General features: G+C 50.2%; 1 protein-coding gene across 1 annotated transcript in view; it reads left to right on the forward strand.

Annotated features, from left to right (window-relative positions):
• Positions 1 to 21,712, forward strand: part of LOC134664754 (protein draper) — a gene marked incomplete at its 3' end in the record, with an annotated part of 48,148 nt that extends 26,436 nt beyond the window's left edge. Inside the window, exons 8-19 of the mRNA XM_063521499.1 lie at positions 735 to 880; positions 1,510 to 1,660; positions 2,276 to 2,382; positions 2,486 to 2,647; positions 5,744 to 5,950; positions 8,833 to 8,988; positions 9,542 to 9,718; positions 17,241 to 17,405; positions 17,879 to 18,037; positions 18,480 to 18,638; positions 20,361 to 20,486; positions 21,465 to 21,712. Of these exons, the coding sequence (XP_063377569.1) occupies positions 735 to 880; positions 1,510 to 1,660; positions 2,276 to 2,382; positions 2,486 to 2,647; positions 5,744 to 5,950; positions 8,833 to 8,988; positions 9,542 to 9,718; positions 17,241 to 17,405; positions 17,879 to 18,037; positions 18,480 to 18,638; positions 20,361 to 20,486; positions 21,465 to 21,712 (1,963 nt within the window). The remainder of the gene's footprint in view (positions 1 to 734; positions 881 to 1,509; positions 1,661 to 2,275; positions 2,383 to 2,485; positions 2,648 to 5,743; positions 5,951 to 8,832; positions 8,989 to 9,541; positions 9,719 to 17,240; positions 17,406 to 17,878; positions 18,038 to 18,479; positions 18,639 to 20,360; positions 20,487 to 21,464) is intronic.
• Between the last annotated feature and the right edge of the window lie 86 nt (positions 21,713 to 21,798).

Here is a 21,798-nt window from a genome sequence, read left to right on the forward strand (position 1 = left end):
TACGTATTGCCAATATTTGGAGATTATTTAAAATATATTGCCCCAAAATGTTTAAACGCAGCCAAATTATATTACATATTGTATGCCTTTATTAGACAAGCTTTTGTTTCATCCTTTAGATCCTCGAAAAATAATAAGTCAAATAAATTTACATTGAAAATTCGATGTAGTAAACATTTGCAATGCAAACAGATAATATGTGAGCAATTGAATGAGTTATTGCGAAATGATTGACGTAAAACTGTGTAATTAATAACATACATTGCCATGATTCATTGATTATTTATTATTTATTTAACAATTAAGCTCGTTGTTGTGGTTTTTTAGTTGAAAGTCTAACAGGAAAGGTATAATACACGGAAAGTCTCGAAATAATATATATTTATTTATTATAATATGGCTGGCAAGTAGCATCCCATCCTCAAATATTTGCTTTTCAATTCCCAGTCTATGTATAAAGCGTCCTAGGCACAGGGCGGAAACGCTATACATCAAAAATCATTTGAGTTTATATGTGTGCTCGGCACGTCTGTACACGCGTCATTGTGTATGTCTGGGTAAGTCGCTTTACTGTGAGGACGCCAGAAGTCCGCCAGATTCATGTCGCGGCCAGTCGCGGGGCGAGGTAATGCGGGGCGGGGCGGGGCGGTGCGTGGCCGTTCTGTATGATAATACTATTACTTATTCTGTGTCCTAGGTCTATTCGACTCCGATAAAAATTTGATTGTTTCCAGATGTGACCCGTGGACCGGCGCGTGCGACTGTGCAGCCGGGTGGGACGGCGAGACCTGCTCGCGGCAGTGCGCGCTCCTAACGTTCGGCAAAGGTTGCCGCTCCAGCTGCCGATGCGAGAACAGCGGTCTCTGCTCACCTGTCAACGGTAACTGTAATAATTTTAGTAGACATTCGCGAGGTTCGATAGGGGGAGGGGGGGGTCACGAAAAAATCACGATAGATCACGTTGGGGGAGGGGGTATAAGGAAACCTCACGTGTATTTTTCTACAGTGAACGAACCTAAGAAAAAAAAACCTACCACATGAGTAGATACTTTTTCTCGGTTTCGTTAAACATAAATCTTCACTCTGCACTTCAAAATAGCGAGTCTATTTAACGAAAATAAAAAATAAACAAGATTTTCTATATACAATACTATTTATCTTAAATTAGGTCGAAACAAAAACTTCAAAAAATTACACGTGAGGTTGTGTGGGGGGAGGGGGTAGCCAAAAACCTCACCAAACGTCACAAAGGGGGAGAGGGTGTCAAAAAGTAGCCGAAAACACCTCGCGTGATTTGTGCACAACCCCTAAGAACCCAGATGTGACCTATGGACCGGTGCGTTCAGCGGTCTTTGCTCGCCTGTTAACGGTAATTAATACTAGTGACTCTATACTATAAGCTCTAGATTTCGCCACAAAAATCACTATTCGAAGCTTCTTACAAAAGTTCATGAGAATTTTCGCATGTTTATCATTACAATTTTATACTCATGGGTTTTTATCTCATAGGTTCATGTCTCTGTGCGCCCGGCTACCACGGCATTCGTTGCCAGGAACTCTGCCAGTTCCCCTACTACGGCGACAACTGTCGCGACACATGCGACTGCGCCAACAACGCCACGTGCTCCCACGAGACCGGCCAGTGCAAGTGTCCGCCCGGGTAGGCCAATCTGAACCTTATGTCGACGTAGTAAGGTACTGCCAGTTCACTACGACGACAACGTCGCGACACATGCGACTGCGCCAACAACGCCACGTGCTCCCACGAGACCGGCCAGTGCAAGTGTCCGCCCGGGTAAGCCAATCTGAACCTTATGTCGACGTAGTAAGGTACTGCCAGTTCACTACTACGACAACGTCGCGACACATGCGACTGCGCCAACAACGCCGCGTGTTCTCACGAGGTAAGTGCAAGTGTCCGCCCGGGTAAGCGAATCTGAACATTATGTCGACGTAGTAAGGTACGTCAGCTTCCGCTAGCAGTCACCCCAGTTCCCTGCCACGGCGATCCCGGAATCTGAACTTTATGTTTATGAAGTAAGGTGCTTTTTATAAATGACACTAGGGTAGTAATGCCAAACATATAACGCGACATCTTTAAAAGAATTTTAACTTTTTGAAATTATGTGCGATAGCGACAATAACGATAACTCGTTTCGTTCAATAAACTGCGGATTGGCAACTTAATAAACTTTAATATAACGCACTTCATTTCAATTTCTTCTAAAACTATTTCATCTTTGCTTATGTTGTTTGTTATTTTTATTTATTTCAGGTATGACGGATTGAAATGTGACCGTCCATGCGACGGGAAGAAATACGGATTGAAGTGCCTGCAAGAGTGCCAATGTGAGAACAACGCGCCCTGCAACCCCGTCAACGGTATGATTTAATAACTAATAATGCCATCTCATTAATGTTTTTTGCGTTGGGGGTTAAAAATTGAACTCTAAGTCATCCGATTAAAGTACAATTTTCTCCACAGGCGAATGTATCTGCGGGCCGGGCTACACAGGCGAGAAGTGCGAACACACTTGTCCACCACACTACTTCGGTCAAGACTGCCGGTCGCCCTGCAACTGTGGGGATAACGCCCGTGGCTGCGACCACGTTACCGGACGATGCCAGTGCGAGACTAGTTGGCGAGGTAAATTCCACCTTAAGTCTAAAACATAGGGTCTATAGTGCGAGGGCAGGACTACCGTTCGCGAATGTACAAGACTGCCGATGCCCTGTAACTGTGGAAATAATGCCCACGGCTGCGATCACGTGAGCTCAGTGAATCCAGCTGGCGAGATGAGATATACTGCCTTATAATCATAGACATAGCGGCTAAACTCGAGACCTGATATCAAGGTCAGTGGGTATTTAACGGCTTATGGTCATAGACATAGGGAATATACTGCGAGGGACAGGGCGGCTGCTCGCCTCGCAACTGTCGCGGCGCTGACTACGTCACCGAATGCTGGCGGCTAGCCAGGTCAGGTAACTATCAGTCCCGGGTTTTATCCCTACTCACCTCGCCATCACTATTTACCCCGGTTGAGCGTACAACAAACAGGCAGGCTTCACCGCAGCTTAATCACGCTTGCAACTCCAGACTGATATAATTCTTGTAAAATGTCATTCTATGGAACTTGCTAACTATGTAAACAAAGGTCACTAGTAAATTCATCAGTCATAGACAATTTTGGTGGTTTGTTTACATAGTTAGCAAGTTCTATAGAATGACACTTTAGCGCAGACTGCCATACAGTTCGTGTAAGACGTATGACGTAACGTTTGCTTTTTTATACTCAAAGCCTAATCGCATTCAAACTCATAAATGGCTTACCCATACTTGCCAAATAGGCAGTAATTATAAATTGGTTACTCGTTGTAAAAACAAACAACATCTATTTTAACTGTTGATAACCATATTTCGTCTGCTTACAAACATTGAACGATGACTCATTTTGTGATAGTCGCAACATTACATTCGTAATCAAACCATATTATCTGCCCAATAAGCTACATTTGTCAAGCTAATTAAAGCTAGGTTCTTGGACATGATAGCCAGACGTCTAACAAGTAATTAGGCTCAATTGCTCGAGTCCCTACTATTAGATAACTAGTACTGCAAATTGTTTCCGCCTTGATAAAGTCATAATATTGCATCACACGGCTACACATGCTACGTAATAGTAAATAAATGCCATTAAGATTGCTAATTCCCTTATCTATAACGATTCTCATTAATTAGGGAGTATTACTGCAATGGTTTGCCACCAGAGTGCAGCACTAGCGCAAACTGTAAACCATAGAGTAACTTATACTATGCCATAAACAGTTTTTGACAGGTTTTCACAGACTATGTGTTACAAATAAATATGACATTGATATATCAAGGCGGCTTGTTTACAGTTTGTGCTAGTAGCGCCCCCTACGTAGGAATTTTAATCAGCTACTGCTAAGGTTACGTCACGCGCCCATAATACAATCAATAGTTGCTTGCTATCATAAAAATCATCGCAATCATTTCTGTCACCAGGTCTCACTAGGAAACTAGGTAAGTACGCCTGCCTATCGGGTGTTAACTAATCAAATATCGTTTGTATATGTTTCTAACAGATATGTTCGGTTCTTACGACTCTTTGTATTGCGACGAAGATTCGACGCTTCAAGATATAAACGAGATCCCTACTTACGATGAAACTGATAGTGAGAATTTTGAAACTAATTTTGTACAAGAATATGAGTATACTATGGTCAAACATAAAGCAAAATTAGATGACCAGAAGTATTATAAAATTCTAACTGCGAAGGATAATATAAATGGCTTGAAAGGCATATCTACGCTATCACAGTGTGTTTCATGGAGTGTTAACTATGAACAACTTAACTATGATTCTGTCCTATCACAAGCAAAGAAAATATTAAGTACATTGGACATTGAAAATATAAATGCGGTCGTAGCAGTACTAGATGTTGAAGACTCCTTTCTGACTTGCAAAGCTGGCTTGTGGACTATTTCGACTGAGGACGGCACTTTTCATGTTAATAACATGTTTAGAGGATATTTAAATAAATTATTGGGCGTACGTGTGAATAAAACTTAATAAACTGTTGGGTAGTTCTTTATTTCATCTTATACCTTTAGTACACTAAGCGGGATTTACATTGTCATGCATGTTGAAATTAGTTTCACGAAAGTAGTTTCGATATATGCGAAAGTAATTTCGTGAAATTCATAGTATCGCATTGACCATGACCCCATCAGCGTCAAAGCTACACGTGCGCACAGCGCAGGCACTTTCGTGACACTAGTGTTTACTTCGCATTTACACTATGAAATTCTCTGAAATTAGTGTCATGCAACTAATGTCACGAAATTAATTTCACGCCACTAATTTCGTAATGTACTTAAATCCCGCTAGTTTTTTTTATGTTATTATTTTTAACTACTTGATGTAGCAGATAATATTGGTTGCATCATATATGATTACTAATAAAACGTTGCAATGAAATGGCTAACATAACAATATGGAAGTTTAAAATCTTCTAACGTTGTTAATATATAATAATATTAGCTAACCCGAAACATAGTATAATGCATTTAATGTCCATGTATATGTGCTAGAGTGTGTATAGTTTTATAGAAGAAACTCAAATCGTTAACTCAAATGCTAAAAGAGTTGTGAGCTATTCACAAAAATTAGATTTACATCTTTCTGATGTATCTTATTTGCACAAAGAGATAATCCATCTCCGTTAACCTTTCTGATTACAATAAATCATTACTTAATAAGCAGTCAAGCTGTTACAGTGTTAACTATTGTCCACGGAGAGGTCAAGTAAAACTCATATTTTTAATTATTTGAACATGAAGCCTTACCGATCTGTCTTATAACATAACTAAATGTTTTATGCACTAGTTTCTAATTTCTTGCCACTGGTACAGCAAAACCTTTTTACTGTACCAGTGTACTTACACAGCGTATATACGGCTATAGTACATGATATGCAAATTCTATAGAGAAAGGATAAGAATGAAACGCCATACGCCACAAAATATATTTATAAACTCAATGCAATATACTTACATACAAATTTACAGATACAATAGGGTTTTGTTTAGGTTTCTTTTCTATACTTAATGTTTATAAATGGGATGAGCACAGACGCACCTTTTGGGATCACATTGCGCTAATAATGTTTTTTTGACACAACACAGTTTACACTTGGGCTCTTGCACATATTCCAGGTATCCGTTGCGAGACGCAATGCGAGCAAGGTTTCTTCGGCGACGGCTGCTCAGAGCGATGTCCTTGCGTCAACAACTCCTCCTGCGATGCCGACACGGGCCGGTGTGAATGCTCTGCTGGCTGGACTGGAGTTAACTGCACACAGCCATGTTCTCCTGGTACCTACGGAGCTGGCTGCTCGCAACGATGCGCGCCTGGGCCGCCTGGTGGTGAGTGAAGCCTTGTAGAATGTTCTAGACTCGACTGCTCGCAGCCATGTCAGCCTGGTACCTTCGGAGCCGGCGATTAGCAAGAATGTGCTTGGTGGAGAGTTATAAAGCTTGTAGAATATTTTAGAAACAGCTAGTATGACTAGTATAGTACATTGTAGGAGAGGACGGAAAACCACCAAAAGATGGACGAGTGAGTTCGAGGGCCGACACGTTAGTGGAGGCCCTCGAATAATACGAGTCCATCTTTATTGTTTCCGGCCGAGGCATTACATAGTGCTTTTCACGACTACTGCGAGGAAATAAGAAAACATTTACATAACTATAAGTACTAGCCCGCGATTTCTCTGGTAGCAAATTACTAGCCACTGCCTGTACTGTCTCTTGAATTTCAGTAGGCGTCAGCGTAAGAATATCATTTTCTTCACTAGAAGAACTTATTTTTATAGCGAGCGCGTTTCTTATATTTTTTAGTCAAACACAATTTACACTATCCAATTCAGTAAGTATTTTCAAATCCCGCCTTTTTTACTTTTTTTACCACTTTTAAGAGGCGTTTTTCTGTTATTTGCTTCAAACCGACTCTAAAATTAGAAGCGTTTTTGCTAAAAAAAAAACACAAACAGCTATAAAAGTAAAAAACGCCTTAAGCGTGAACTGAATGGATAATTGTTAAAAAAAATGAAGTGAATGGTTTTGACATTTCTTTTTTTTTAAACAAGAAATTGGTTCTATAAATAACCTAATTATATTTTTGAAGGAAAAAGTTGCGCAAAAAAGACCTTTTATTGTTTTTATGTTTTAAATTATACTCATTGCTGTAGCGAACTGTCACCAATGACAGATGATGATAACAATGAAACATTGTAGTAGTGGTAGTTCAGGTGCTACAGCTATTGCCTACTTTCCAGCTTGGTTTTAGACCATCTATTGCCACATTTCCGAACAGTGGCGTGAAAAGTATAATATTAAAAGTAGATGCACCGTGCACGTGACGAATTTTCGCTTATTTTAATTTATCAGTAGCGTCCCTTTATATTTTTTACCTGCGTAGCGTCCATTAAAACGCGTAGTTGTGTGATGTTCTTTTTTGCTTTTTACATTTTGATTACTAACTCAAGACGATATTCAGTTAATTTTTACCTTTTTTTGACCTTTCTCTGGTGTTATTGTATATGTTAAATTTATAGTTAAGGCAAAGACACTGTTTCTAAATCGTTTGTCGCTCTATTCTTTTTTACCTATTTCGCGGTATTGCCTAGTGCGAAAACAATGACCTAATTGTATAACAGCGTGTTATACAGTATTAGCAACAATTGGTAACATGTTTATAAATAATTCGTTATAGGACCACAAAGATTTAAAAAACTAGTTACGTAATGCATTATTGTTGCCAAAACAACACAGCCACATAGTAAAAAGTGAATATCATGAGCAGAATTGTACCTATAGGTCAGGAAATGAATGCTCAAAAAACGTTGTAGAGGGAAATGCTAGGAACACAATTTTTGACTCCATAACTTTGTTTGGACTAGTTAGGAGGTGAACATATCAAAAGTCCCCGCCTGTAGCCCCGGTGCTGGGGGGTAGAGGGGGGAAAGAAGGTCGAATTTTTCGGTTTTTCATTGATATCTTGGAAACTTTGCGTCTTAGCGACATGACTACTAAGACAAACCGAAAGCTGATAAAATTAGTAACAAGTTTTATCCAGTCAAGTTTTTCGATATCTTGAATAGTTTTTGAGATACCCGCTCTTGAAAGTTTATTTAGGGATTTTAATTTTATCTTGATATCTACATCAGTGAAGCTGTTAGGCCATGTTTGGTATCATTTTCGTATAAATCGGGGATGCTGAATTCATTTATGGTATCACATTGACACTATTTCGAAGTAAAACCAAAATTTAAAAAAACATATTTTTTTATATCCCTCTTCACGCTCAAACCGATGAACCAATTTCGTTGAAATTTGGTATAGAAATAGTTTCAGTCTCGACACAGGACATAAGATAGTTTTTATAACCAAAAACATCTTTTGAGGGTGTGAAAAGTGGGGTGGAAGTTTGTGTGGGGAGACAATAACCGCTGAACTGGTTTAGATGAAATTTAGGGTGGTATACATCTGTGATTTAGATGAAAATGATACCAAACATGACTTCAAACCTTACCTTAAGCAGTATTAACCTCAGGAATTCAGTTTCGTCGACAAAGTTGAATTCCCCCCATACTCCATTTCACAACTTTAAAGGATGATTATTGAGATAAAAAGTATCTTATGTCCTGTCTTGGGTCTCGAAATATCTGTATACCAAATTTCAATTAAATCGGTTGAGCGGTTTAAGCGTGAAGAGGAATTGAAAAAAAAAGGTATTTGTTTAAAGTTTATATGTTATTTCTTAGGAATGGTGTCAATGTGATACTAAAAATGAAGGAAAAAGCCCCGATTTATACGAAAATGATACCAAACACGGCCTAAGAGCTTCACGAATGTAGATACCAAGATAAATTTGAAAGCCCTAAATAAACTTTCAAGAGCGGATATCTCAAAAACTATTCAAGATATCGAAAAACTTGGCTGAATAAAACTTGTAACAAATTTTATCAGCTTTTGGTTTGTCTAAGTAGTCATGTCGCTAAGACGCAAAGTTTCCGAGATATAAGTGAAATACCGAAAAATTAGACCTTCTTTCCCCCCTCTACCCCCCAGCACCGGGGCTACGGCCGGGGACTTTCGATATGTTCACCTCCTAACTAGTCCAAACAAAGCTACGGAGTCAAAAATTGTGTTCCTAGCATTTCCCTCTATAACTTCTTATTGCTTGGCCTACTAGTCAGTTAAAAATAAATTACTATTTTTTTGATTAATTTGCTTTTTCTTAGGTAACACAACATGTGACCCAGTGACAGGCGTGTACGCTTGTCCCAGCGGGTACACGGGTGCGGCTTGCGAATACCCGTGTCCACTCGGGACTTTTGGCCTCAACTGTCAGGAGAAATGCGCTTGCAAGAACGGTGCCGACTGTCACCATGTCACTGGTAAGTTCGTCTAGACTTGACACAGCGGTTACACAGGTGCCGCCTGCGAATACCCGTGTCCGCTCGGCACTTTCGGCCTCAAATACCAACAGAAGTGAGCTTACAAGAACGGCGCCGACTGTCACCATGTCACTGATATGTTCGTGTACACTTGTCATAGCGGTTACACGGGTGCAGCCTGCGAATATCCGTGTCCGGTACTTTCTGAACTGAAAGAAACAGCTTGGCATCTTAGGGATAAGCCACCCACTAAACAATAGTCTGTATAAGTATGAATCTATTTTCGCTATTTCAGATTTTTTATCACTATATTTTTTACCTGTGTGTATACGGAACGGACATTGCCCGCTCTTAGTATTTAAATCTGTCATCCAGACAGTCTTAACACAACTCTAGCCTATTATCTAAACAATGTATTTTGAACTTTTATGTGTGTTTTCAAATTGAAAAACGAAGCCAGTGCTTCTGTTTATCGGTAAGTTAGGTAGAGGTACTCCACCTCCTAACTTTACTAATGTGATGTTAGTCTAACGTAACCCGTGTAACATTGTAGGGGCGTGCCAGTGCCCGCCGGGCTGGCGCGGGCGGGTGTGCGACGAGGCGTGCCCGGCGGGCTGGTGGGGCGGCGACTGCTCGCAGCCGTGCCGCTGCGCCGCCGCCGCCGCCTGCCGCCCCAACGACGGCTACTGCCGCTGCCCGCCCGGCTACACCGGCGCCTACTGCACGCAGTGTGAGTCAACCTTACTACATTACGATAAGGACTACAGTAGGAGCGTGCCCGGCGGGCTGGCGGGGCGGCGACTGCTCGCAGCCGTGCCGCTGCGCCGCCGCCGCCGCCTGCCGCCCCAACGACGGCTACTGCCGCTGCCCGCCCGGCTACACCGGCGCCTACTGCACGCAGTGTGAGTCAACCTTACTACATTACGATAAGGACTACAGTAGGAGCGTGCCCGGCGGGCTGGTGGGGCGGCGACTGCTCGCAGCCGTGCCGCTGCGCCGCCGCCGCCGCCTGCCGCCCCAACGACGGCTACTGCCGCTGCCCGCCCGGCTACACCGGCGCCTACTGCACGCAGTGTGAGTCAACCTTACTACATTACGATAAGGACTACAGTAGGAGCGTGCCCGGCGGGCTGGTGGGGCGGCGACTGCTCGCAGCCGTGCCGCTGCGCCGCCGCCGCCGCCTGCCGCCCCAACGACGGCTACTGCCGCTGCCCGCCCGGCTACACCGGCGCCTACTGCACGCAGTGTGAGTCAACCTTACTACATTACGATAAGGACTACTGTAGGAGCGTGCCCGGCGGGCTGGTGGGGCGGCGACTGCTCGCAGCCGTGCCGCTGCGCCGCCGCCGCCGCCTGCCGCCCCAACGACGGCTACTGCCGCTGCCCGCCCGGCTACACCGGCGCCTACTGCACGCAGTGTGAGTCAACCTTACTACATTACGATAAGGACTACTGTAGGAGCGTGCCCGGCGGGCTGGTGGGGCGGCGACTGCTCGCAGCCGTGCCGCTGCGCCGCCGCCGCCGCCTGCCGCCCCAACGACGGCTACTGCCGCTGCCCGCCCGGCTACACCGGCGCCTACTGCACGCAGTGTGAGTCAACCTTACTACATTACGATAAGGACTACTGTAGGAGCGTGCCCGGCGGGCTGGTGGGGCGGCGACTGCTCGCAGCCGTGCCGCTGCGCCGCCGCCGCCGCCTGCCGCCCCAACGACGGCTACTGCCGCTGCCCGCCCGGCTACACCGGCGCCTACTGCACGCAGTGTGAGTCAACCTTACTACATTACGATAAGGACTACAGTAGGAGCGTGCCCGGCGGGCTGGTGGGGCGGCGACTGCTCGCAGCCGTGCCGCTGCGCCGCCGCCGCCGCCTGCCGCCCCAACGACGGCTACTGCCGCTGCCCGCCCGGCTACACCGGCGCCTACTGCACGCAGTGTGAGTCAACCTTACTACATTACGATAAGGACTACTGTAGGAGCGTGCCCGGCGGGCTGGTGGGGCGGCGACTGCTCGCAGCCGTGCCGCTGCGCCGCCGCCGCCGCCTGCCGCCCCAACGACGGCTACTGCCGCTGCCCGCCCGGCTACACCGGCGCCTACTGCACGCAGTGTGAGTCAACCTTACTACATTACGATAAGGACTACTGTAGGAGCGTGCCCGGCGGGCTGGTGGGGCGGCGACTGCTCGCAGCCGTGCCGCTGCGCCGCCGCCGCCGCCTGCCGCCCCAACGACGGCTACTGCCGCTGCCCGCCCGGCTACACCGGCGCCTACTGCACGCAGTGTGAGTCAACCTTACTACATTACGATAAGGACTACTGTAGGAGCGTGCCCGGCGGGCTGGTGGGGCGGCGACTGCTCGCAGCCGTGCCGCTGCGCCGCCGCCGCCGCCTGCCGCCCCAACGACGGCTACTGCCGCTGCCCGCCCGGCTACACCGGCGCCTACTGCACGCAGTGTGAGTCAACCTTACTACATTACGATAAGGACTACTGTAGGAGCGTGCCCGGCGGGCTGGTGGGGCGGCGACTGCTCGCAGCCGTGCCGCTGCGCCGCCGCCGCCGCCTGCCGCCCCAACGACGGCTACTGCCGCTGCCCGCCCGGCTACACCGGCGCCTACTGCACGCAGTGTGAGTCAACCTTACTACATTACGATAAGGACTACTGTAGGAGCGTGCCCGGCGGGCTGGTGGGGCGGCGACTGCTCGCAGCCGTGCCGCTGCGCCGCCGCCGCCGCCTGCCGCCCCAACGACGGTTACTGCCGCTGCCCGCCCGGCTACACCGGCGCCTACTGCACGCAGTGTGAGTCAACCTTACTACATTACGATAAGGACTACTGTAGGAGCGTGCCCGGCGGGCTGGTGGGGCGGCGACTGCTCGCAGCCGTGCCGCTGCGCCGCCGCCGCCGCCTGCCGCCCCAACGACGGCTACTGCCGCTGCCCGCCCGGCTACACCGGCGCCTACTGCACGCAGTGTGAGTCAACCTTACTACATTACGATAAGGACTACTGTAGGAGCGTGCCCGGCGGGCTGGTGGGGCGGCGACTGCTCGCAGCCGTGCCGCTGCGCCGCCGCCGCCGCCTGCCGCCCCAACGACGGCTACTGCCGCTGCCCGCCCGGCTACACCGGCGCCTACTGCACGCAGTGTGAGTCAACCTTACTACATTACGATAAGGACTACTGTAGGAGCGTGCCCGGCGGGCTGGTGGGGCGGCGACTGCTCGCAGCCGTGCCGCTGCGCCGCCGCCGCCGCCTGCCGCCCCAACGACGGCTACTGCCGCTGCCCGCCCGGCTACACCGGCGCCTACTGCACGCAGTGTGAGTCAACCTTACTACATTACGATAAGGACTACTGTAGGAGCGTGCCCGGCGGGCTGGTGGGGCGGCGACTGCTCGCAGCCGTGCCGCTGCGCCGCCGCCGCCGCCTGCCGCCCCAACGACGGCTACTGCCGCTGCCCGCCCGGCTACACCGGCGCCTACTGCACGCAGTGTGAGTCAACCTTACTACATTACGATAAGGACTACTGTAGGAGCGTTCCCGGCGGGCTGGTGGGGCGGCGACTGCTCGCAGCCGTGCCGCTGCGCCGCCGCCGCCGCCTGCCGCCCCAACGACGGCTACTGCCGCTGCCCGCCCGGCTACACCGGCGCCTACTGCACGCAGTGTGAGTCAACCTTACTACATTACGATAAGGACTACACTAGGAGCGTGCCCGGCGGGCTGGTGGGGCGGCGACTGCTCGCAGCCGTGCCGCTGCGCCGCCGCCGCCGCCTGCCGCCCCAACGACGGCTACTGCCGCTGCCCGCCCGGCTACACCGGCGCCTACTGCACGCAGTGTGAGTCAACCTTACTACATTACGATAAGGACTACTGTAGGAGCGTGCCCGGCGGGCTGGTGGGGCGGCGACTGCTCGCAGCCGTGCCGCTGCGCCGCCGCCGCCGCCTGCCGCCCCAACGACGGCTACTGCCGCTGCCCGCCCGGCTACACCGGCGCCTACTGCACGCAGTGTGAGTCAACCTTACTACATTACGATAAGGACTACTGTAGGAGCGTGCCCGGCGGGCTGGTGGGGCGGCGACTGCTCGCAGCCGTGCCGCTGCGCCGCCGCCGCCTGCCGCCCCAACGACGGCTACTGCCGCTGCCCGCCCGGCTACACCGGCGCCTACTGCACGCATTGTGAGTCAACCTTACTACATTACGATAAGGACTACTGTAGGAGCGTGCCCGGCGGGCTGGTGGGGCGGCGACTGCTCGCAGCCGTGCCGCTGCGCCGCCGCCGCCGCCTGCCGCCCCAACGACGGCTACTGCCGCTGCCCGCCCGGCTACACCGGCGCCTACTGCACGCAGTGTGAGTCAACCTTACTACATTACGATAAGGACTACAGTAGGAGCGTGCCCGGCGGGCTGGTGGGGCGGCGACTGCTCGCAGCCGTGCCGCTGCGCCGCCGCCGCCGCCTGCCGCCCCAACGACGGCTACTGCCGCTGCCCGCCCGGCTACACCGGCGCCTACTGCACGCAGTGTGAGTCAACCTTACTACATTACGATAAGGACTACTGTAGGAGCGTGCCCGGCGGGCTGGTGGGGCGGCGACTGCTCGCAGCCGTGCCGCTGCGCCGCCGCCGCCGCCTGCCGCCCCAACGACGGCTACTGCCGCTGCCCGCCCGGCTACACCGGCGCCTACTGCACGCAGTGTGAGTCAACCTTACTACATTACGATAAGGACTACTGTAGGAGCGTGCCCGGCGGGCTGGTGGGGCGGCGACTGCTCGCAGCCGTGCCGCTGCGCCGCCGCCGCCGCCTGCCGCCCCAACGACGGCTACTGCCGCTGCCCGCCCGGCTACACCGGCGCCTACTGCACGCATTGTGAGTCAACCTTACTACATTACGATAAGGACTACTGTAGGAGCGTGCCCGGCGGGCTGGTGGGGCGGCGACTGCTCGCAGCCGTGCCGCTGCGCCGCCGCCGCCGCCTGCCGCCCCAACGACGGCTACTGCCGCTGCCCGCCCGGCTACACCGGCGCCTACTGCACGCAGTGTGAGTCAACCTTACTACATTACGATAAGGACTACTGTAGGAGCGTGCCCGGCGGGCTGGTGGGGCGGCGACTGCTCGCAGCCGTGCCGCTGCGCCGCCGCCGCCGCCTGCCGCCCCAACGACGGCTACTGCCGCTGCCCGCCCGGCTACACCGGCGCCTACTGCACGCAGTGTGAGTCAACCTTACTACATTACGATAAGGACTACAGTAGGAGCGTGCCCGGCGGGCTGGTGGGGCGGCGACTGCTCGCAGCCGTGCCGCTGCGCCGCCGCCGCCGCCTGCCGCCCCAACGACGGCTACTGCCGCTGCCCGCCCGGCTACACCGGCGCCTACTGCACGCAGTGTGAGTCAACCTTACTACATTACGATAAGGACTACTGTAGGAGCGTGCCCGGCGGGCTGGTGGGGCGGCGACTGCTCGCAGCCGTGCCGCTGCGCCGCCGCCGCCGCCTGCCGCCCCAACGACGGCTACTGCCGCTGCCCGCCCGGCTACACCGGCGCCTACTGCACGCAGTGTGAGTCAACCTTACTACATTACGATAAGGACTACTGTAGGAGCGTGCCCGGCGGGCTGGCGGGGCGGCGACTGCTCGCAGCCGTGCCGCTGCGCCGCCGCCGCCGCCTGCCGCCCCAACGACGGCTACTGCCGCTGCCCGCCCGGCTACACCGGCGCCTACTGCACGCAGTGTGAGTCAACCTTACTACATTACGATAAGGACTACTGTAGGAGCGTGCCCGGCGGGCTGGTGGGGCGGCGACTGCTCGCAGCCGTGCCGCTGCGCCGCCGCCGCCGCCTGCCGCCCCAACGACGGCTACTGCCGCTGCCCGCCCGGCTACACCGGCGCCTACTGCACGCAGTGTGAGTCAACCTTACTACATTACGATAAGGACTACTGTAGGAGCGTGCCCGGCGGGCTGGTGGGGCGGCGACTGCTCGCAGCCGTGCCGCTGCGCCGCCGCCGCCGCCTGCCGCCCCAACGACGGCTACTGCCGCTGCCCGCCCGGCTACACCGGCGCCTACTGCACGCAGTGTGAGTCAACCTTACTACATTACGATAAGGACTACTGTAGGAGCGTGCCCGGCGGGCTGGTGGGGCGGCGACTGCTCGCAGCCGTGCCGCTGCGCCGCCGCCGCCGCCTGCCGCCCCAACGACGGCTACTGCCGCTGCCCGCCCGGCTACACCGGCGCCTACTGCACGCAGTGTGAGTCAACCTTACTACATTACGATAAGGACTACTGTAGGAGCGTGCCCGGCGGGCTGGTGGGGCGGCGACTGCTCGCAGCCGTGCCGCTGCGCCGCCGCCGCCGCCTGCCGCCCCAACGACGGCTACTGCCGCTGCCCGCCCGGCTACACCGGCGCCTACTGCACGCAGTGTGAGTTAACCTTACTACATTACGATAAGGACTACTGTAGGAGCGTGCCCGGCGGGCTGGTGGGGCGGCGACTGCTCGCAGCCGTGCCGCTGCGCCGCCGCCGCCGCCTGCCGCCCCAACGACGGCTACTGCCGCTGCCCGCCCGGCTACACCGGCGCCTACTGCACGCAGTGTGAGTCAACCTTACTACATTACGATAAGGACTACTGTAGGAGCGTGCCCGGCGGGCTGGTGGGGCGGCGACTGCTCGCAGCCGTGCCGCTGCGCCGCCGCCGCCGCCTGCCGCCCCAACGACGGCTACTGCCGCTGCCCGCCCGGCTACACCGGCGCCTACTGCACGCAGTGTGAGTCAACCTTACTACATTACGATAAGGACTACTGTAGGAGCGTGCCCGGCGGGCTGGTGGGGCGGCGACTGCTCGCAGCCGTGCCGCTGCGCCGCCGCCGCCGCCTGCCGCCCCAACGACGGCTACTGCCGCTGCCCGCCCGGCTACACCGGCGCCTACTGCACGCAGTGTGAGTCAACCTTACTACATTACGATAAGGACTACTGTAGGAGCGTGCCCGGCGGGCTGGTGGGGCGGCGACTGCTCGCAGCCGTGCCGCTGCGCCGCCGCCGCCGCCTGCCGCCCCAACGACGGCTACTGCCGCTGCCCGCCCGGCTACACCGGCGCCTACTGCACGCAGTGTGAGTTAACCTTACTACATTACGATAAGGACTACTGTAGGAGCGTGCCCGGCGGGCTGGTGGGGCGGCGACTGCTCGCAGCCGTGCCGCTGCGCCGCCGCCGCCGCCTGCCGCCCCAACGACGGCTACTGCCGCTGCCCGCCCGGCTACACCGGCGCCTACTGCACGCAGTGTGAGTCAACCTTACTACATTACGATAAGGACTACTGTAGGAGCGTGCCCGGCGGGCTGGTGGGGCGGCGACTGCTCGCAGCCGTGCCGCTGCGCCGCCGCCGCCGCCTGCCGCCCCAACGACGGCTACTGCCGCTGCCCGCCCGGCTACACCGGCGCCTACTGCACGCAGTGTGAGTTAACCTTACTACATTACGATAAGGACTACTGTAGGAGCGTGCCCGGCGGGCTGGTGGGGCGGCGACTGCTCGCAGCCGTGCCGCTGCGCCGCCGCCGCCGCCTGCCGCCCCAACGACGGCTACTGCCGCTGCCCGCCCGGCTACACCGGCGCCTACTGCACGCAGTGTGAGTCAACCTTACTATAGTTTGTAGATTTCTAACAGGCCCCGACGGAGGATGAGCAGTCTTTTTTCTATTGTTAAGTACCGCACGTGTTACTTACCTGCAAAAAAGGTTCATAATTATTCTAATTGGCACCTGAGCGCGGCCTAGTCCAACGCTGAAAAAACCAGTGTATGTGCGCTCTCCGATAACGTGCCTTTGTTACGCATCTCGATGACACATTTTAGACTGGTTCTGTGGCGTTCGACTCGCCGGCACTTAGTAACCGTACCGCCGAGTGCCGGCGAGTTGAACGGACCACACACACCTAGCAAATATTTATCCATTAGTTCATTTTGAATCCTGTTGCAATTTCTATAGCAGTTGTAATTCAATAATTACCTGGGTAAAGTGAACGAACGATTTTTATGCAAACCTCGTATTACCACGAGCGGGTTTACTTAACAATACACAAAGGATTAGCCGTACTAACATTCAAAGAACATAGATAAGTGTAGTTTAATTTTCTTCTTATTTACTGACAAATTAGGTTTGCCAGACTATAATTACCGTAAAGTTTCAATACCTGATGTTTTGTATGTATCATTTGTTTTTTGCTCGCTCGTGTACCTTTGAAGACGGACTTATAAACCCTTCTTTCTTTCACAGTTTGCCCCGAAGGCTACTTCGGCGACCACTGCATGGAGCCCTGCATGTGTCCCGAGGGCAACTGGGACTGCCACCCGGTGCGCGGCTGCGTGTGCCGCCGCGGCTTCATCGGCGACAGCTGCGACACGCACGCCTCGGACGCCATAGTGGTCGACAAGGCCGAGGGTATGTATCATCTACAAACAGCAACACTCCTAACTGTACATCGGTGGACCTTATTACGAAAGGCATAAGGTCCACCGATGTACAGAAAAAGAAAACCTTAGGTAGGGTGACAGTCCCAGATGCCCTCGGAGCAGACTGTAACAGAGTACCATCGCCTACACTGTTAACCTTATGCCTTTTGTAATAAGGTCTACTCCGAGGGCATTTGGGTCTACCCCCCGGTGCGCGGCTGCGTGTGTTAATAAGGTTTTCTATTCTTTAAATTGGACAGACCACATAGCGGAATTCACAAACGTTATATTTATAATTCTCTGCACACGTGAGACGCTGTGCAGGATTGCTAAGCAAGATTATGGATATATCGGTACTGCACGTATATTTAACTATCGTTTGAAGCTCGTTCGCCAGACGTGGACGCACTTTTATAGACGCCCAAACTCGAAAAGTTTAAGTTTTTTATTTTGTTCCAGTAGGAGGCAGCAACGCTGGCCTAACAGCGACGATGGTCATCCTACTGTTACTATGCTTGGCCGCCGCAGCCCTCATGCTGTTCTACTACCGCAAACGAGTCAAGAACCTCAAGCGGGAAATAGCTCACGTCCACTACACCGCAGATCCCGCCACGCAACCTGGTAATTAACATATCATCGACTCATCGCCCTACTTGCTATACATACACATAGACAACACATAGTTTCCCTTGTCTTCTATGTATTCTCCCGATTCCCGTTAGCATAACCATCCAATTGATATAAATACGCATTTGCCTAATGAGACTAAAACATAATTTAGGATTTCAATTTTCGTAATCGTCACGATTACAGTGAGCAACACTGAAATAGTAAATGGTACATAAGTTTTATACTAAAAATATAGCAGCAAGTGTCCTTGTTGCCTTAGATAAACTAGCAGCGGGCGAATGATACATTATGGATAATGCTATACAAAGCGTCTGTCTTTTTCCATTGGGAGTTGTTAAATACCGATTTTTGCGCCATCATATCTTTACCAATGTGGACAACAGCGTCCATCACATGCCTAAACATAATTTTATGGGGTAAATCTGTTTTGCAGAGCAACACTTCGATAATCCTGTCTACTCGTACCAAGGCTCGACTCGCAGCGATGAGACTACGCTCTTGAACAACGCCAACCACATCCACAACAACCTCAGCAAGCTCAGCAACACCACTATGGAGAAACTACGGAACAGACCCACTGGGTCTACTGATCGTAAGTACTTTACATTTCGATAACCTCGTCTACTACTACCAAGGCTCGACTCGCAGCGATGAGACTACGCTCTTGAACAACGCCAACCACATCCACAACAACCTTAGCAAGCTCAGCAACACCACTATGGAGAAGCTACGGAATCGACCCACTGGGTCTACAGATCGTAAGTACTGACTCTAATACTCGACAACCCCGTCTACTATATATCAAAAGAACGTGTTATGTATCTCGCGGTAGCTATCTTCTTATAAAATGTAATAAATATCCAAGTATAACGGTAAGGTAACATGATGAGTTGATGACAGACATGTCGATATTTCATTTTGTCAATCACTTTCTTTTGCCCCAAAAACTTCTATGTCTGACAATATACTATTACTACTTATCACGATTATTATTCATATAAATGTACTATATTTAGACCCGCATGTAAGGCCATTGTGCCTTATGATTCTTATGAATATGGTGACGTCAATAGACATATAAATATAATCTTCCCCACTTTTAACCGTCGATTCGTAAACCTTATTCCGAACGCATAAGTATTAACGATGGTCTATTAAAAGTGTTGCTCTTAGTATGCAAAATATGTATCGATTCAATAAGTAGTTGTTTAAATTTAATTAGTCACAGAAATTACAACGCAGTGTCTCGTTGATGTATGTAGACAGACGGGTAATTTGCATACGCAAACTGAACAGAATAACAATTTATATTACCTTGGTATAATGGTATAAAAGATCAATTATGATCGGAGAAGTTCACGTGTACAACTATATTTGTAAGGATCATTGTTTTACTGACACCTGCTGAGGGCCTTATAGTAATTTATTGTTTTAAATGTGATACAAAGTTAGGCCTTTGTTATACCGGGTGTGGCCTGTAACATGAGCAAATAATTAAAACATAGATTGTACTCCTCAAACGGTGACACTTTTGTTCAACAACTTTTAAAAATTATGAAGTATTTAGACTCCCTATTTTTCATATAAAATAAATATTATCTTCAATGGACGCCATCGCCACGCCATTATCATTGTGATTGACGTTGCTTGTCACGCCTTAAACATAACATAATTCGCAATACATTGCGTCTTAGAATAAACTTTAAAGTGTATTAAAAATCAAACCACAAGTAATTTTTAAAAGTCGCTGAACAAATGTTGGTCAATATCAAGAGTACAGCGTATGGTTTAATTTTTTGCTCGTATTACAGGCCACACCCGGTATAAAAATATACAATTAATCAATAAAATTAAAGTAATAATAAATCATATTAAATTCATGCGTTCTCATAATTTATCAAAATAAAACCAAATACAACACTACATATTATATTATACACATTATATCTCAAAGAAAATGTATAGAGAGAATATATCAAACTATTTTTTAACATATTAAGGTTCCGTCACACAAGCGCGTTTTCCGGGCGGATATGTATAATTGCGGCGCGCCCCGCTCACGCTCCGCCCGGAAAACGCGCCTGTGTGACGAAGCCTTTAGGCTCCTGCTCGATGTACCAACGGAGCAGCAGCTGACGTTAACGATTTATTAGAACTTAATAAGACATCGCCTGAGCGGAAATCATACAAAAAGTGTTGGTAACTAGCGCTACCTAGCATACTTAGGACTGACTAATCAATAAAAAAAAATTACAACTGTCACACTGTTTTTTATGCATCAAAATAACTAATAACTTGATTTTTTGTTCCACAGCGTATGACCCGCTGTCGTGCCTCAAGAATAAGGACGCGGACCTGACCAATCCGAACCTGTACCACTGTATCGATGACAATAAGCTGGACCACGTGTACGATGAGATCAAACACAAAGAGGGCTACGGTAAGATTTGTTTATTATTATTTTTTTACACGATTTTCGAGACGAACAAATTAGAAGAGGGAACTAGAGTTGGTAAAAACTCGAACCTTCAGGACAGGTAGTATGCTTTTGTGTTTTTGTCATACATTTTGTAGCGTTGGTGTTTGTGGCTGATCCTTTTCGAGTCTAAATTAGATGCACTGTATACAATTTTTCTCAAAAATGGACGGCAAAGTCGACTTTACCGTCTAAAAAATAGGTCGCGAAGCGCGTAGTTTATGGTCAGTCAAAAATTAAAAAGTTATAAACATTGCAGTCTCGATTTTGGGACTGCAATGTTGCATACAAATTCCATTATTTGTCGAGTTCCAAACTTTTTAAAAGTTGAAATGGCCATATCAAATGAAGGCACAGGCCCATTAAACAGCCAAACAGATGATTAGTACCGCGACTATTTAGCTGTCTCAAATACGTTGGCGTATTTTCGGCAGAAAATACACTTCTATTTTTTTATTAAAAAAATAAAAAGGCGGCAAGGGCTTTTTTCTGTGAAAATGTATACGTAAGAATGTTGCTTTTGTAAATTATTTCTATGATATTTATATTTCTTGCACCATTTTTGAGAAAAGCACTATATATGACTCGGCTAGAAGGCTACTTGCTGGCTTCGGATTCAATTAAACGGACTCCCAAGGTCGTCCGTTTAAAACGAATCCTCAGCCTGCAAGTAGCTACTTCCGAGCCTCGACAATAATGTACTATTAAAAGGGTCTACTATGTTTAAAGTCAATCGTACTTCAAGTCAGCCGTGAGTTAGGATCCTGACCTGACTCAAAAAGACAACTTTGAAGTGTTAAGTTTACAAAATTTGGTGTACCGAATTGTCAATTATTCCGTTTCGTTATACAACTTATGAGTAAATATGTACTTATTGTATTTTTTTATGGCCATTTATAGTGAAATTTACTAGCTATTATTTTATAATCCACTCTCTTTCAGAAATGGAATACGACCACCTAAACTACACGCCACCGGCCAACAAATGGAAGCCGCACTACCAGCGGATGGCCAACGGCTTCACTCCTTCCCCCTCGGCCACGTCCAGCGCCACTCCGAGCGAGGTATCCGTCCCGCCCATCCCGCCGCTACCGAAACTCAACGTCGCCCACGTGTCCCCCGTGGCGCGCGCCCCCGCGGCCCCCGCGGCCCCCGCGGCCCCCGCGGCCCCCGCGGCCCCCGCGGCCCCCGCGGCCCCCGCGGCCCCCGCGGCCCCCGCGGCCCCCGCGGCCCCCGCGGCCCCCGCGGCCCCCGCGAGCCCCGCGCCGGCCGCGGC

This window comes from Cydia fagiglandana, chromosome 5 (genome assembly GCF_963556715.1).
Source record: "Cydia fagiglandana chromosome 5, ilCydFagi1.1, whole genome shotgun sequence".
NCBI lineage: Eukaryota > Metazoa > Arthropoda > Insecta > Lepidoptera > Tortricidae > Cydia > Cydia fagiglandana.